Genomic DNA, 18,515 nt, shown 5'->3' with positions numbered 1-18,515 from the left:
ATGAAGACACACAGTTGATTCGCCTTTTTCGTAACAGGGATGTAGCAAATGTTTTTAACATTTTGTCCTCTGATTAGGTCTTAATTGAGTGTTGTCTTTTCCATGCCTTCCCTGAGCAGTATCATGTAGAACCACATCCACACGGGTCTGGTCCACAATTGGTTTTCCATGTTCAATCACCTGTGACCTTGACCTTTATCAGAGTGCCCCCTATTGATTTTGGAAATCTACTCTGCATGACCAATCATCCTATGAAGTTGCAACATTCTGGGTCAAGTGGCTCTCAAGTTATTGATCAGAAATGGTTTTGCATGTTCAAGCCCCTGTGACCTTGAGCTTTAACAGAGTGACCACAAAAACAATAGGGGTCGTCTACTCCATAAGCCCTACCATCCTATTAAGTTTGAAGGTTCTAGGTCAAATGATTCTCCAGTTATTGATTGGAAATGAAGTGTGATAGACAGACTGTAAGACGGACAGACAGGGCAAAAACCGGGAGGCATAATTACACAAAGTGATGTCTTTACCAAGATCTGCCTTGGTTTTACCCTGCTAGGCAACACTCTCTCTGACCAAATTCAAATCAGTATTCACTGTGAGTTGACTTCACAATACTTTGTTTAGGTAGCATCATGCTTGGCCAGACACTGATCAGGTACAAAATATGTAGTATTCACCCGGAGTGTTGTATTTACCATATTTTGCCTAGGTGGTACTTTGCTAGGATAGTCTGGTCAAATGCAAAATTATACTGAAGTCTTTACACTGAAATTTCCTTCATAGTTCAGCTTTATACAATGTATATCTATTTTGACCAAACCTTTACTAAATAGGTTCACACTGATAAAGTTTTCACTTTCTGTGTAATGTGATATGTCCCTGCTTAGGCTGCATGTTTACTTATCAAGTCCAAACTTACTTCTCACCTAGTGTGTGTTGTCCTTGTGTTTCAGGTAGAATGTACCTAGCTAAGTCGCACACACTCTCTTATTAAGTTAAAAATGATAGAAAGTATCTAGCTGGGCCACACACTCTCTGATCAGATCCCTACTGATAAACAAGAGGACCATGATGGTCCTGAATCACTCACCTCTTCCCACATGATCCAGTTTTGAGTATGACGTCGTTTTTTCTATTATTTGACATAGTGACCTAGTTTTTGAGCTCATGTGACCCAGTTTTGAACTTGACCTAGATATTATCAAGATAAAAATTCTGACTAATTTTCATGAAGATCCATTGAAAAACATGGTCTCTAGAGAGGTCACAAGGTTTATCTATTATTTGACCTATTGACCTAGTTTTTTAAGGCACGTGACCCAGTTTCAAACTTGACCTAGATATCATCAAGGTGAACATTCTGACTAATTTTCATGAAGATCCATTCTAGGGTATAGCCTCTAGAGAGGTCACAAGGTTTTCTATTTCAAGACCTACTGACCTAGTTTTTGATCGCAGTTGACCCAGTTTCAAACTTGACCTAGATATCATCAAGATAAACATTCAGACCAACTTTCATACAGATCCCATGAAAAATATGGCCTCTAGAGAGGTCACAACGTTTTTTCTATTATTTGACCTACTGACCTAGTTTTTGATGGCACGTGACCCACTTTCGAACTTGACCTAGATATCATCAAGGTGAACATTCTGACCAATTTTCATGAAGATTTCATGAAATATTTGGCCTCTAGAGAGGTCACAAAGTTTTTCTATTTTTAGACCTACTGACCTAGTTTTTGACCGCACATGACCCAGTTTCGAACATGACCTAGATATCATCAAGATGAACATTCAGACCAACTTTCATACAGATCCCATGAAAAATATGGCCTTTAGAGAGGTCACAAGGTTTTTCTATTATTTGACCTACTGACCTAGTTTTTAACGGCACGTGACCCAGTTTCAAACTTGACCTAGATATCATCAAGGTGAACATTCTGACCAATTTTCATGAAGATCTTGTGAAATATATGGCCTCTAGAAAGGTCACAAGGTTTTCCTATTTTTAGACCTACTGACCTAGTTTTTGACAGCACGTGACCCAGTTTCGAACTTGACCTAGATATCATCAAGATGAACATTCAGACCAACTTTCATACAGATCCCATGAAAAATATGGCCTTTAGAGAGGTCACAAGGTTTTTCTATTATTTGACCTACTGACCTAGTTTTTAATGGCACATGACCCAGTTTCGAACTTGACCTAGATATCATCAAGGTGAACGTTCTGACCAATTTTCATGAAGATCTTGTGAAATATATGGCCTCTAGAAAGGTCACAAGGTTTTTCTATTTTTAGACCTACTGACCTAGTTTTTGACTGCACGTGACCCAGTTTCGAACTTGACCTAGATATCATCAAGATGAACATTCAGACCAACTTTCATACAGATCCCATGAAAAATATGGCCTTTAGAGAGGTCACAAGGTTTTTCTATTATTTGACCTACTGACCTAGTTTTTGATGGCACGTGACCCAGTTTCGAACTTGACCTAGATATCATCAAGATGAACGTTCTGACCAATTTTCATGAAGATCTTGTGAAATATATGGCCTCTAGAGAGGTCACAAGGTTTTTCTATTTTTAGACCTACTGACCTAGTTTTTGAAGGCACGTGACCCAGTTTCGAACTTGACCTAGATATCATCAAGGTGAACATTCTGACCAATTTTCATGAAGATCCATTGAAAATTATGGCCTCTAGAGAGGTCACAAGGTTTTTCTATTTTTAGACCTTCTGACCTAGTTTTTGATGGCACGTGACCCAGTTTCGAACTTGACCTAAAATTTACCAAGATGAACATTCTGACCAATTTTCATAAAGATCCCATGAAAAATGTGACCTCTAGAGATGTCACAAGCAAAAGTTTACACACGGACGGACGGACGTCGGACGACGGACACCGCGCAATCACAAAAGCTCACCTTGTCACTTTGTGACAGGTGAGCTAAAAACTCACCTTGTGTACCCTTTGTGTGTTTACTCTGGGAAGTATCTAACTATGCAGCACCTTCTCTGATCAAGTACATATTGATATGGAACTCACCTTGAAAGTTTTCCTTCTCATGTTTGGCCTGGAAAGTGTCTAACTAGGCCACACCCTCTCTGATCAAGTACATATTGATATGGAACTCACCTTGAAAGTTGTCCTTCTCATGTTTGGCCTGGAAGTGTCTAACTAGGCCACACCCTCTCTCTGATCAAGTACATATTGATATGGAACTCACCTTGAAGGTTGTCCTTCTTATGTTTGGCCTGGAAAGTATCTAACTAGGCCACACCCTCTCTGATCAAGTACATATTGATATGGAACTCACCTTGAAAGCTATCCTTCTCATGTTTGGCCTGGAAGTGTCTAACTAGGCCACACCCTCTCTCTGATCAAGTCCATATTGATATGGAACTCACCTTGAAGGTTGTCCTTCTCATGTTTAGCCTGGGAAGTATCTAGCTGGGCCACACCTTCTCTGATCAAGTCCATATTGATACGGAACTCACCTTGTGTGTTGTCCTTCTCATGTTTAGCCTGGGAAGTATCTAGCTGGGCTACACCTTCTCTGATCAAGTCCATATTGATACACACCTCCTCTGTTCCTGTATTGTCTACCAAAAGAATGCCAAGAACTGGAGAGTCTTCACATGGGTTGCTGCAGTGAAAAAATAAAAAGCATTTAATTTTGCAGTGCTAAAATGTTTGTATTTTTTTTTCTAATTTAACCAAAAAGGGATGCTGACGCGGACACAGATGCACAGGTGAGTCCAATAGCTCTATCTATTCTTTGAACAGTCAAGCTATAGAAGGCCATATTTCTGACAAAATGCAAGAGAGAGTTATAGTTCTTAACTACTAAATAGTCTAATCATAATAAACAAGTTTATAAAGTTTCAAAGTTTTAAATCCACAGCTCATAAAGTATTCATGAACAATGGACCTGAACAAAATTTTTCCAATGAAATTCCAATTTTCTACTAACATAAACAACTATAATGCTGACAAAATGTATATCAGAGTTATGGTTCTTGGCCGAATTACTTACTTAATGATGATACAAAGAAAAGTGAAATTGAACAAAAATTTTAAGCAAGACATTCCAATCTTATAAGTACAGAAAGAGCCATACTTCTGACAAAATGCAAGCTATAGTCATAGTTCTTATATAATGATTAATATAAACAAGCCTGCAAAGCTTCAAAACTATAGTTATATAGTATTAAATAAAAGTGGAACAAAACACAATTTTTAACTCAGAAACACAATTTTTTTAAGTTCAAAAAAGGCTATAATTCTGGCAAAATGCAAGTAACAGTTATGGTCCTTGGCACATGAAATAATCTAATGATGATAAACAAGTGCGCAAAATTTCAAAGCTATAGCTCTTACAGTTTTGGTGAAAAGGTGGACCTTACCAAAAATCTTAGCCAATGCCAATGCGGACGATCATGTAATTTTTTTCAAAAATCACGAGCTAAAAAATGTGACTTCAACCACATTAATAACAGCTATTTTATTACCCTTGTCTGCAACATTTTTATTTATCACATTTATATGCAAATGTTTCCAAAAGCAACAGTCTCCATTTTCAAAAAAAAAAAATCTGGAAAGCAAAGTACTGACTGATGAAGTTATCTGAAGCCAAGCCAGAGTCATGCATTATGTGTTCTACAAAATAAATTTTACATGTATATGATATAATACACTAAAAATTGAATGTTATGTACAATTGCTTTACTTAGTTCATGTGTATGGCCTTGATACACAGTTATGAACCCGAAATTGAAGAGCAATTTTAATCTCCTTAGAAACAAGCTATCAGATGCTGGAGATTAGTCTTCAGAGCAAGGTTTATATACTGGACCTTGATCCAATTCTAATTCTGCTTTGAGGTGATGCCATCAACTGGTGTTACTTTAAGACAGTCACTTCAGTGTTTTATATTGTGTAAAATGGAATTTTACACTGACATTACTTCCGTCCGTGCATTACCCTATTCCTAAAATGAATTCACCATTTGCAGGTGGCTCTAATTCTAACTCAATCAAATTTATATTTTAAACATAATAAAATATAAAAGGAGTCTAATCTATACAAACCCTTTTTTAAAATCCTCTAGACTTCCATGTACAACATGCATATGTAGAGTTTTCTCAAGCCCAGCAATGTCAATAAACTTCTCTAAACTTGTCTTAGACCATCTGTCTGGTTCCTCACCTTCTGCACAGACTGGTTTTATGTAAGCAAGGCTACATTTGACAGCCAATCTAGGGACACTGCAGAACTGAGGTGGTAGAGGAAAAATTCTCCTTTTAGGCAGCCATTCTTCATCTCCGAAGTCTATGTAGTGTACCAGAATCCGTCCCTTCATAATTTCTTTCTCTGGTTTAGTATTACGGATAATTCCTCTGTGAAATATAATACTTTCTCTAAACCTTCTTCTTATCATATACAGGTAATCAGGCATATTTTCTAGTTCATTTTTTTTCAAACAAGATTATTGTGTGTGTGTTTGTGTTTGGGTTAAGGGTCTTTTTCAACAATTTTTCAGTCATATAAACAATGGTGTCTGCTTGTAGCAGAGAGCAAAATGCCAACTTTAAAGTGTTGCCTCATTGCAATATCATGCCATAGACATGTGACCTGATACCCCACCCAGACACATTATACTGACACCAGGCTGACCAGTCCTAGCACTACCCTCTTAATGCTAAACGCCAAGCAGAGAAGCTACTAGTACCACTTTTTTTTTCCGCATCTTTGGTATGACATTGCCTGGGAGTGAACCCACAAGTGCCTTCACTTGAAGCAGGCGCTATACAATTAGACTACCATGAATGTTCAAACAAGATTATTAAAAGAGTTACAAATTAAACCTTCTTCCTAAATAAACAGTTGATATTTACCTAGGAGGAAAGTTATTATTGTTTTTTTACAGATACGTTTCATAGTAATCATGATAGCAGCCTTTTTTTTTCAAATAAAAGTCGGAAATATCTACAAGACATGGTGGCCCTAGATCACTCCCCAGACATTGCTTTGAGGCCCATATGTAAGACTGGTTTCCAAATATGTTTGCCTCGTAAAATAAAGTCATTATTATTATTACATTCACAGCTGGATTGAATTAATTTAGAACAAGGAACAATGCTGTGAAATTATTTCAAAATTGGGCCAGTGATTCCATTAGGGAAAATTTTCAAAGTTTTCCATACAGCACTGTCCCCTACCACCCAAAGAATAAAGAATATTCCTGTGAAGTTTGGTTGAAATTAGCATAGTTGTTTAGGACATATCCTTTGAAGAAATCATATATGGATGGACAGACAACAGACATCTAACATTCCTAAATGCTCGTCATGAACATTTGGTGCTCACGTGAGCTAAATTCAAGATTGAGAATCTGAAAATACCTGTAAAAGTTATTGTCCTGAAGGAACTGAGCACAGCACAGTTTCTTTTCTTCTGGTTCAAATGTTTTACTGAGTTTTGTAAGCTTCCTTCTGTTTACGTTCTCAAACAAACTATTCAGATTCTTCATCAATCGGTCCAGAGTCTCTCCACTTTGCTGTGAAATTATGTGCACAAAGAACTCATCTGGTGACCTCACATGGGCCAGCATGACCTCCTGACCTTGAGGATTGAAGTAAAGGTCATCAAGGTCAAAGTGAAGGTCAGCTAAATGGATACCTTTCTCAGGAGGGAAATCAATGTCAGTTGTAAGGCTGGTGGTTGTAGAAGATGTTTCACAATATTCTAACTCCTGAAAGGTATTTACATGGAATTTAATATGATATAATTAAGCATGTATAAATAATAATGTATTAACATCTTAAGCAATTACACCCTTCTAGGAATAATCAGCAGAGCTGGGCTTAAAGTTACTTCTGAAATTACTGTCTGCTCCACTTTTCCCACATTCGTCTGTAAATGCCAGACATTGCCATTCATACAATTTATCATTCTAAAGACCTGCAAGGGTAGTAATAGGAAATTTATAAATTTTTAAAACAGCTTCATAAGTTTTCAATAAAATGTTAAAATAATGCAGATCTACAACAAGAAAGTCGAAATTAATATTGATTATATTTTCTTAGCTAAATTTAAAAAAAAAAAATATTTAAATTTTCATGGGCCAAAATTTAATGATAGTATTAAACAGGGAACAGTATAATTCAAATATGGTTCAATATTTGCCAGAAATATACAAAGAACTGTCACAAGAGACACAGCATGCCCGAGTATTTCTATGCTAGATTGTGACATAGAGCACATCTGAGGTAGCTGGAGCTATCACTGGAGTGTTCACTTCACCTCTTAACCCTGTCACTTTCAATGATATATAAATATTGCATTTCTGAGAGGTTGATATGAAAAATGTTCACCGCGAGATATATGAATATTGACCGAGGTGCCAGCCGAGGTCTATATTCATATTTCGAGAGGTGAACATTTTTCATATCATCCTCTCAGGAATGCAATATTTATTTTATTATACCGAAAGATTATAAGGGTCAAAGCATTTACTGGAAAATCAACATAATAATTTATTCAACATTAAAAAGTAATTACTAACCTAATAATGAAGACAGAATTAAAGAGTCTTTACTTGTTAGCAGTTATAATATGTGGCGAGTTTGCTGTAATAAGACTTTTTTATTTAGTCGAGACGTTTACATATCGCTGACCCCTATATTTATTCTAATATTTCAACATTGCGTCAAACAGTAGCATTCAAAAACGGCGATAACTTTCTTTTTTCTAAATGAAACATATAAGTGTGAGCACTCATTTTCTTAGTTAGATCATTTCCAAACTTACTGTTGTAGTTTCGATTCAATATTTGATAAAAAATTGTTTTCGAAATATTTTGCACATAGCATAAAAAAAGAAAATAATCAATGCGAAAGTATCAGTCTCTCAACGGGTGATATGAAACAATAATATCACATGCGCAGAAAATCAAAATAACGTTGTTGCGCATATGATATGAAATCATGGATCGTATCACCTGCGCAGAAATTGAAAATAACGATTTGGCGCACGTTATATAAAATCACTGGGGAATATGATATATTATTCAAGTTAAACTAATGGGAAATTTGTATTGGAAATTTATGTGAGGTATAATAATATAATATAGCGAAGTTTTGATATAAACTTTGTTGGGGGTGGGGGGGGGGGGGGGGGGGGGGGGGGGGGGGTGGGGTGGGATTAGTTGAGAATGTATGACGAGCATTTGGCATTGTTGGTAACTATGTGAATTACTATTAATGTTTGTATAATACAGATGCTATTTATTTCATACCGAGTCTTTTTGAAATCCATCTATAAATGAAAGATTAGTAACAAATGAAAAGTCTTAAAGGACATATTAACAAATAGACAAATGCTTCAATTTTTATATGTTGCCCCCAAGACAGGGCATAAAGAATGTAAAAGGAACAATGACATTTACATGTCTGTCATTTTATTTCAATATAATAGTCTACACTGTCCTATCAATGAAGCAATCAAACAAGAAAATATGGGTAAAACTGAGGGATGCTCCACAGAATATGATTACTGCATATCAAAAGAACAAAAATGGAATTTACTGACTCGGCACATATAGTTCACTAATGTGGAATAATCAAAGGGCAATATCCTATTAAAAAATCATTCTACAGGAATATAAAAATACATGCACTTTCTTTATGAATTTTTGCTGAATTCAAGCCAGTGGTTGCTGAGAAATACTCTTGACTATGATGGCGCTATAGTTTACTAATGTTGAATAATTAGGGGGCATTGATAACTCACTGAAAACCCTCAGACCTAAACATCAAGATAATATGAGCATCTCCTCTTGGGACTGAAGCTTCTTATGAAGTTTTGATGAATTCTAGCAAGTGGTTGCTGAGAAATAAATACTCCGGAAAAGAAATGGTACAATAGTATACTATGTTGAATACTGAAGGGGCAATAACTCTTAAAATCTTAAAACCAAAACATGAAGACAATTTGAGCAACTCTTAAGAGTGAATCTTCCCATGAAGTTTAGATGCATTTAATTGCTGAGGAATACTTTGGACAAGAATGGTACTATAGTATACAAATGTTCAATAATCAAAGGGCAACAACACAGTGAAAAGTCATCCAACCAAAACAAAAAGATAATATGCGCATCTCTTCTTAGACAGTAAAGCTTCCTATGAAGTTTGGCTAAATTCCAACCAATGGTTGCTGAGAAATACCCCAGACAAGAACTGTACTACACTATACTGCTGTTGAATAATCAATGGACAGTAACTTGTTGAAAAATGACCTGACCAAAATACGAAGACAATATGCAAATCTCCTCTTGATAGTAAAACTTCCTATGAAGTTTGGCTAAATTTCAACCAGTGTTTGCTGAGAAATACTCTGGACAAAATTGTACTATAGAATACTACTATTGAATAATCAAACTGCAATAATAATCTGACTGGAACAAGAAGATAATATGCCCATCTCCTCATGTTAGCGAAGCTTCCTATGAAGTTTCACTAAATTCCAACATTTGGTTGCTCAGTAATACTTCGGATAAGAATTGCAGGACTGACCGACAGATGAAGCAGGAACTAAATGCTTCCCCTTTGTGAAGCATAATAAACACCTCTGAAGAAAGTAAATAAAAAATATATATTTTTGACAGGTCATGAAAAAAAGTAAATTTCACACAACTTTTCATATTTAGAGGTGGAATTTCAAGAAAATTCTCTCAGACATTTTCGTTTGCTCTGTTGTAAAGATGACAACATGACACATATTCATGGACACATAGACAGGGGCAACACTAAATGCCAATGCCCTTAACCCCATTTAAATGGCTGGGGCATAAAGACCTCAAAATAATTTTTGTTACTCCAAAATCACATACCACTGTTTCCTCCTTAATCTTGTCCAATTGTCCTCGGCTTCCAGATCCTTGTGTAACACTCTGGCCCTTTTCTGGTATTTTACTTGACCCTTTATGTCCCTCATCTCTCTGCGATTCAGTATCAGAATTTTCTGACCTAGGAGAAATCAGATCTGTTCTCACTTGCTTACTTGTATACCCTGAACTAGTCACATCTGTAGATGTCATATCTGTCTCTTTGTTCAAATTTAACTGTTCTACCTTCGGTTGGCCCTGTTCTTGATTTGCATCCTCTTCCAAGTCTTTATTTTTGACAAGTTTGTCCATTTTTTGCGGAGTATCACACTGACTTTCACTCAGTTCCATTATTGCCAGTCTCGATGGGGTAGTCATATCATGAGATAAAATGGCCGCCTCTTCAGCACCTTCACCAGACTTCGCCAACAATCCAAGCTGCTCGGTGACTTCAACATGTCTTGCTTTCTTTGCATTGATCATTAACTGAGCTGAAATGTAGTGTTATCATTAAACATCTGTATACATCTGTAGTTTTACATACATTAATAAGGCTGCTTAAAACATCTATACAAGTTCTATCTAATATCTCTTGATAAGTTCTGTAATCAGAACAATGATTTTTATATAAACTAGATGCCCCAGACAACATGTTGAGCCCTCCCTTTGACCCCTAACTGTGACCTTGACCTTTGAGATAGAGTCTGTCTCATTGAGTTAAACATTCATGCCAAATATAAACAAGATTCCTCAATGCATGTCAGTTATGGGCCGGACAAGATCTGACATGACTTTTGACCTCCGTGACCTTGACCTTTGAGATAGGAACCTAGGGTTCGTGAAATTTCATTAGATTGTGTGCAAGAGTTCAGAAGATTAGGCATGTACAAGACTGAATATGCAGACTGTATGTATATAGTATGTTAACAAAAAACAAAGTCCCATAACTGTGCAGAATTTTTTTCTGTAAGAACTTAACATGCATCATGCAAAACTAGGGATACTACTGACCACTTGTGTTAAGTTTCATTAAATTGTGTACAGGAGATTAGGCGCGCATAAGATTGCATATGCAGACTATGTATTAGTATAGTAACAAAAATCAAAGTCCCGTAACTCTGCAATTTTGAGGTATGACTGAAACTAGAAGGCTCACAGAGCTCAATAACGTATGACAGTCTTACACCCAGGGTATAACTCACCTACATTGTACTGAATGAGGTATATGTGACCTTGAGGTAACCTTGAGGTATGACTGAAACTAGAAGGCTCACAGAGCTCAATAACGTATGACAGTCTTACACCCAGGGTATAACTCACCTACATTGAACTGAATGAGGTATATGTGACATTGAGGTAACCTTGAGGTATGGCTGGAACTAGAAGGCTCACTGAGCTCAATAACGTATGACAGTCTTACACCCAGGGTATAACTCACCTACACTGAACTGAATGAGGTATATGTGACCTTGAGGTAACCTTGAGGTATGGCTGGAACTAGAAGGCTCACAGAGCTCAATGTATGACAGTCTTACACCCAGGGTATAACTCGCCTACACTGAACTGAATGAGGTATATGTGACCTTGAGGTAACCTTGAGGTATGACTGGAACTAGAAGACTCACAGAGCTCAATAACGTATGACAGTCTTACACCCAGGGTATAACTCACCTACACTGAACTGAATGAGGTATATGTGACCTTGAGGTATGACTGGAACTAGAAGACTCACAGAGCTCAATAACGTATGACAGTCTTACACCCAGGGTATAACTCACCTACATTGTACTGAATGAGGTATATGTGACCTTGAGGTAACCTTGAGGTATGACTGAAACTAGAAGGCTCACAGAGCTCAACGTATGACAGTCTTACACCCAGGGTATAACTCACCTACACTGAACTGAATGAGGTATATGTGACCTTGAGGTATGGCTGGAACTAGAAGGCTCACTGAGCTCAATAACGTATGACAGTCTTACACCCAGGGTATAACTCACCTACACTGAACTGAATGAGGTATATGTGACCTTGAGGTAACCTTGAGGTATGGCTGGAACTAGAAGGCTCACAGAGCTCAACGTATGACAGTCTTACACCCAGGGTATAACTCACCTACACTGAACTGAATGAGGTATATGTGACCTTGAGGTAACCTTGAGGTATGGCTGGAACTAGAAGGCTCACAGAGCTCAACGTATGACAGTCGTACACCCAGGGTATAACTCACCTACACTGAACTGAATGAGGTATATGTGACCTTGAGGTAACCTTGAGGTATGATTGGAACTAGAAGACTCACAGAGCTCAATAACGTATGACAGTCTTACACCCAGGGTATAACTCACCTACATTGATCTGAATGAGGAATATGTGACCTTGAGGTATGATTGGAACTAGAAGGCTCACAGAGCTCAATAACGTATGACAGTCTTACACCCAGGGTATAACTCACCTACATTGTACTGAATGAGGTATATGTGACCTTGAGGTAACCTTGAGGTATGACTGGAACTAGAAGGCTCACAGAGCTCAATAACATATGACAGTCTTACACCCAGGGTATAACTCACCTACACTAAACTGAATGAGGTATATGTGACCTTGAGGTATGGCTGGAACCAGAAGGCTCACAAAGGTCAATAACCAATGACAGTCTTACACCCAGGGTATAACTCGCCTACATTGAACTGAATGTTTATGTGACCTTGAGGTGTGCCTGGAACAGTAAGGCTCACAGACAGCTCCATAAACAATCACAGTCTTACACCCAGGGTATAACTCACCTATATTGAACTGAATGAAGTAGATGTGATCCTAGAGACGTATGCTCTGAGCTGGAAGGCTCACAAAGAGGTCGGTAAACAATGACAGACTTGTATCTTGGATATAACTCACCTATACTAAACTGACTGAGGTAAATGCCACCTTGAGGTATGGTTGGCACCGGAAGACTCACAATCAACTCAACCAACAATGGCAGACTCACACCACTACTTCTACATGTGGGTGGGGTACAACTCAGCTGCTGCCCGGTAACATATTGTCTAAACACATGAATGTCATCTTCTGCCCATACACAGTACTTGTTACACGGCATCACCTAATCAAAACATTAACAACTTTTAAAATATCTAGCACAAAGACTGTTGCATAAATATACAAAAGAGCAAGCTTCTTTTAAAATATTTTCTACATGGCTACCATCATTTGAACTTTGAAGTTTGGCATTTAAAGGTCTGTCCTGATAAATAAAACTGGAGTTCACAGTAGAAACAGACATTTCTTTAGTTAAACTGAAGGTACAGAAGTTCAGTAATTATCCACTCCTTAAAACATTTACATTTTACATCTAATGTACAAAAAGTTCATTAGAGTTTAAAATGCTTTCTGCACTGCTGATAAGTACATACATCGTAATAACTACTATAGTTGCGTTCTATCAGAAATGTTTTAACGGAATACCCTGTATCAGAGAAATTATTTATGTACCTGAAAATATGTAAAACCTAAACCAATTGATTTTGTGTCAAGTTATAAATATATGTTAATACCTATTTGACAATTTGCAACACTTTAAATCAAAATGGATCAACACATAAGATAGGGTAAAATAAGCTATTCAATTAGCTCCTGAAGTCCATTCAATGTTTAGGGATAACATGGTTTGTCTTAAGCTGGTGTTATGGGGTTGAGGGGCGTTGCAAATTTCACTACCTCTTATAAACAGACTCAATCTAACCGAGTCTGCTATTGTTTTTACTTGGTTGCATTCTATGCAAAAGATCATCGTATAGATCTTATATACACTCACAGATTGTCCTTCCAGTACAATTAGCTCATTACATTCAGACAAGCCTATGGCAATTGATTATACACACACCTACATTATAAAATATAGCCATGTTCAGCTCATCCCAGAATTCCTTAGGCACTTCATCATCAAAATCTAACTTAAATACCATTAGACAATTTTTTCAGGGCAAAAAGAAATACATTCATGTCATAACACTGGTAATCACAATTACAAATTTCATTAACTCTAGTGAGCTTGTGAATATATTATAATGTTGAAACCACCAAGTTAAAAAACAAGAGATCACAGAGTGATCTTGGCGCCCACCAATGTGCCATTTTTGAGTGTTCCAAATTTCAAGACTTACTGACTAGCTCAAGGTCAAATTTCATTTCCGAACACAACACTGTGCATGTGGTCCAAATTCGAAAGCTGTAGCTTGAGAAATGTGAAAGTAGGTCACTAGATCAATCTTAAGGTCAAAGTTTAATTCGGTACACAAAACTATGCAAGTGGTCCAAATTTGAAGGCTGTAGCTTGAGAAATGTGAAAGTAGGTCAGTAAGTCAAAATCAAGGTCAAATTTCACTTCAGAAACAAATCTATGCATGTAGTCCAAAATTGAAGCCTGTACCTTCAAAAATGTGAAAGTAGGTCACTAGGTCAATGTAAAGGTCAAAGTTTGTTTTGGTACACAATCCTATTCATGTGGTCTAAATTTGAAGCCTGTAGCTACAGAAATGTGAAAGTAGGTCACTAGGTCAATCTTAAGGTCAAAATTCATTTCGGTACACAAAACTACGCAAGTGGTCCAAATTTGAAGGCTGTAGCTTGAGAAATGTGAAAGTAGGTCACTAGGTCAATGTAAAGGTCAAAGTTTGTTTCGGTACACAAAACCATGCATGTGGTCTAAATTTGAAGCCTGTAGCTACAGAAATGTGAAAGTAGGTCACTAGGTCAATCTTAAGGTCAAAGTTCATTTCGGTACACAAAACTATGCAAGTGGTCCAAATTTGAAGGTTGTAGCTTCAGAAATGTGAAAGTAGGTCACTAGGTCAAAATCAAGGTCAAATTTTATTTTGGAATACAGAACTATGCATGTGGTCCAAATTTGAAGCCTGTACCTTCAAAAATGTGAAAGTAGGTCACTAGGTCAATGTAAAGGTTAAAGTTTGTTTCGGTACATAAAACCATGCATGTGGTCCAAATTTGAAGGCTGTAGCTTGAGAAATGTGAAAGTAGGTCACTGGGTCAAAATCAATGTCAAATTTCATTTCGGAACACGAAATTATGCATGTGGTCTAAATTTGAAGCCTGTACCTTCAAAAATGTGAAAGTAGGTCACTAGGTCAATGTCAAGGTCAAAGTTTATATCAGTGCACAAAACTATGCATGTGGTCCAAATTTGAAGGTTGTAGCTAAAGAAATGTGAAAGTAGGTCACAAGGTCAAAATCAAGGTCAACTCATGTCAAGGTTCATCTTGCCACTCAAAACCATACATGTGGTCCAAATTTGAATGTTGTAGGTTATTGACAAGAAGTTTTTAAAAGCTTTTCCCTATATAAGTCTATATGAACCATGTGACCCCAGGGCGGGGCCATATTTGACCCTAGGGGGATAATTTTAACAAACTTGGTAGAGAACCACCAGGCGATGCTACATTACAATATCAAAGCCCTAGGCTTTGTGGTTTGGACAAGAAGATTTTCAAAGTTTTTCCCTATATAAGTCTATGTAAACCATGTGACCCTCGGGGCGGGGCCATATTTGACCCTAGGGGGATAATTTGAACAATCTTAGTAGAAGACCACTAGATGATGTCACATACAAAATATCAAAGCCCTAGGCCCTGTGGTTTTGGACAAGAGGTTTTTTCAAAGTTTTTCCCTATATAAGTCTTATAAACCATGTGACCCCCGGGCGGGGCCATATTAGACCCCAGGGAAATAATTTCAATCATCTTGGTAGAGGACCACTAGATGATGCTTCATACCAATATCAAAGCCCTAGGCTCTGTGGTTTTGGCCTAGAAGGTTTTCAAAGTTTTTCCCTATATAATCTATGTAAATTATAGAAATAACAAAGGGCATAACTTACTAAAAATTTGTTGAACCATTCTGATTTTCAGGGGGACACAACTAGGGTACCAATACATCATTCTGACAAAGTTTGGTCAAAATCCCCCTGGTAGTTTCTGAGGAGATGCGATAACGAGAAATTGTTAACGGAAGGACGGACGGATGGACGGAAGGACGCTGGACCACGGACGCAGAGTGATTTGAATAGCCCACCATCTGATGATGGTGGGCTAAAAAGTCATACACCTAAATAACTTCCTTTTATTTTTGGTTAAGTTTTAAGTGACAATGACAGAACTTTAAGTCACAAAGAAACTTCTACAGCTTTTCATGGTGGAGGAAGACACCAAGTGACCCTCCAGGTATGATTTCAGTCACCTGGCTACAACACCTAACCTTCTATAAGCCAGTTGGATGGCTGTTTTTACACGAAAAGATTCTTGTACCCTAACAGTTTCGAACTCAAAGTGATGAGGGGCAAGGAACCTTAACCACTTGGCTACAGAGCCCTACTTACACCTAAATCAAAGATATGTAAACACAGTATACCTCAGCAAGAGCACAACATATTGCTTGTGTTGGCAGGGCCTTGAACTTCTCTGGTAATGTTCGTAGTTGAGTGACCTTCACCCTTTCTCTGTTTCCATAATCTACATACAGCACATCTACCTCCGAATTATGCGTCTCTACAAATATATGAATCCATTATTATCTATATTCGTAATCAACTGAACTTTTCTTCTAAATAGATCTAAGACTTCCATTCAAGCTTTACTTGGCGAATTGCAAGCTGTTAAAAGATGGAAATAAAGATCTTTGACAACAAAATAAATAGCTGTCTAAATTGTCAACAAGAATGAACATATTGTAATAGATTACACTTCAAATCGACATTGATTATACTAAAACTAGAGCTGCTTTTAAGAAAAGCGCATGTCTCCCACAACTGCCTAATCATCTAAACACTAAGTCAGTCTTTTTATACTGTTTAGTCACAACAAATATACCTTTGAAGAGTAAAATAGCTGATTTTTAGTAATTCAAGGGCCATAATTCTGAAGTGCCTATGCCAATTTTGCTAGTTATCAAACCTTGAAGAGGACTTATGGTCACACACATTTTGTTCAAGTCTGGTGAAGGATGGATGAGAAATATTCGACTTAAGAGTGCAGACAAGTGTAAAAAGGCTGACTTTTGGTAATTCAAGGGCCATAATTCCTAAGTGCCTGAGTCGATTTGGCTAGTTATCGAACTTGGCCGAAAACTTATGGTCAAACACATTTTGTTAAAGTTTGGTGAAGAATGCTTGAGAAATGTTTGACTTATAGTGCAGACAAGATGAATGGTTTTTGGTGCATGTTTGAGAATGAATACTTCAGCATTTTTATGAGTCTAGGTGATTCATTAATTATTGTCAAGGGCCATAATTCCGAACACCCTGGGCCGATTTGGCTAGTTATCGAACTTGGCCAAGGTCTTATTGGCAAACACATTTTGTTCAAGTTTGGTGAAGATAGGATAAGAAATATTTGACTTAGAGTATGGACAAGATTAATGGTTTTTGGTGCATGTTTAAGAACGAATACTTCAACATTTAGAGTACGGACAAGATGAATGGTTTTTGGTGCATGTTTAAGAATGAATACTTCAGCATTTTTTTTTTTTTTTTTTTTTTTAGCCCACCCGCTTAGCTCAGTAGGTAAGAGCATTGGTCTATGGATCTCGGGGTCGCGAGTTCGATCCTCGGGCGGGGCGTATGTTCTCCGTGACTATTTGATAAACGACATTGTGTCTGAAATCATTAGTCCTCCACCTCTGATTCATGTGGGGAAGTTGGCATTTACTTGCGGAGAACAGGTTTGTACTGGTACAGAATCCAGGAATACTGGTTAGGTTAACTGCCCGCCGTTACATGACTGAAATACTGTTGAAAAACGGCGTTAAACCCAAAACAAACAAACAAACAAACAATCAGCATTTTTATGAGTCTAGGTGATTCATTAATTATTGTCAAGGGCCATAATTCCAAAGTGTCTTGGCTGATTTGTTATCGACCTTGGCCGAGGTCTTATGGTCAAACACATTTTGTTCAAGTTTGGTGAAGATCAGATGAGAAATATTCGACTTAGAGTGCGGACAAGCTTTGTGACAGACACACAGACAGACAGACACACATACAGACTGTGTGGTGGAAGACATAATTCAAGTGAGTACCGGTAATAATAGTATTGTTGAGTTTGCAATTTTTTACGCAATAAAACCATACTGCTAAAAATGTTCTTGTAAAACCTAAAACATGTAGAATGCAACTTGGTTTAATATTTTCGGACAATTTTCCGCAGACTCCTATTACAACAGTATGTGCAGGTTTTTTGCACCTAGGTCAGAAAAATCACAACTGCTAAAGTTTTAAAACAAAAAGTGTACACTTCAATAAATATCTAGCAAGATCCATACTTCTAACAGTCAGCTACAAAGTTAATGTCACTTTTCGAATCTGCTGGAAGTGACAAGAAAACTGACACTGATCTTTGTCAATAGATAACAGTTTTTTCATAAGTTTAACATTTCAATCCAAAATATATATTATTTATAGCCTTTTCTTTATCAAAGCAAAACATTGGTATCTATACAAATGAATTAAAATTTCAATACAATTGAAGTATCTACTATTTTTACAATAAGCTATATACACAATATATCACATACACGTGCACTATTTTCAACTCTGTAAAAATGACATGCATG

General features: G+C 37.2%; 1 protein-coding gene across 4 annotated transcripts in view; it reads right to left on the bottom strand.

Moving 5' to 3' along the window:
* LOC123530424 (uncharacterized) overlaps positions 1–18,515 on the bottom strand; it is a 132,475-nt gene that overhangs the window by 91,346 nt on the left and 22,614 nt on the right. For 3 of the 4 annotated variants that reach the window (XM_053521551.1, XM_053521552.1, XM_053521553.1), the window contains 6 exons: positions 16,317–16,453; positions 12,792–12,996; positions 9,900–10,384; positions 6,412–6,761; positions 5,098–5,406; positions 3,505–3,653 (listed from right to left, as the gene is read on the bottom strand). In XM_053521551.1, the coding sequence (XP_053377526.1) occupies positions 3,505–3,653; positions 5,098–5,406; positions 6,412–6,761; positions 9,900–10,384; positions 12,792–12,996; positions 16,317–16,453 (1,635 nt within the window). The remainder of the gene's footprint in view (positions 1–3,504; positions 3,654–5,097; positions 5,407–6,411; positions 6,762–9,899; positions 10,385–12,791; positions 12,997–16,316; positions 16,454–18,515) is intronic. The other variant, XM_053521554.1, reaches the window with a different exon arrangement.

The sequence above is a fragment of the Mercenaria mercenaria genome, chromosome 13 (assembly GCF_021730395.1).
Source record: "Mercenaria mercenaria strain notata chromosome 13, MADL_Memer_1, whole genome shotgun sequence".
NCBI classification, from domain to species: Eukaryota; Metazoa; Mollusca; class Bivalvia; order Venerida; family Veneridae; genus Mercenaria; species Mercenaria mercenaria.
This window is presented reverse-complemented; position numbering and strand designations above follow the sequence as displayed.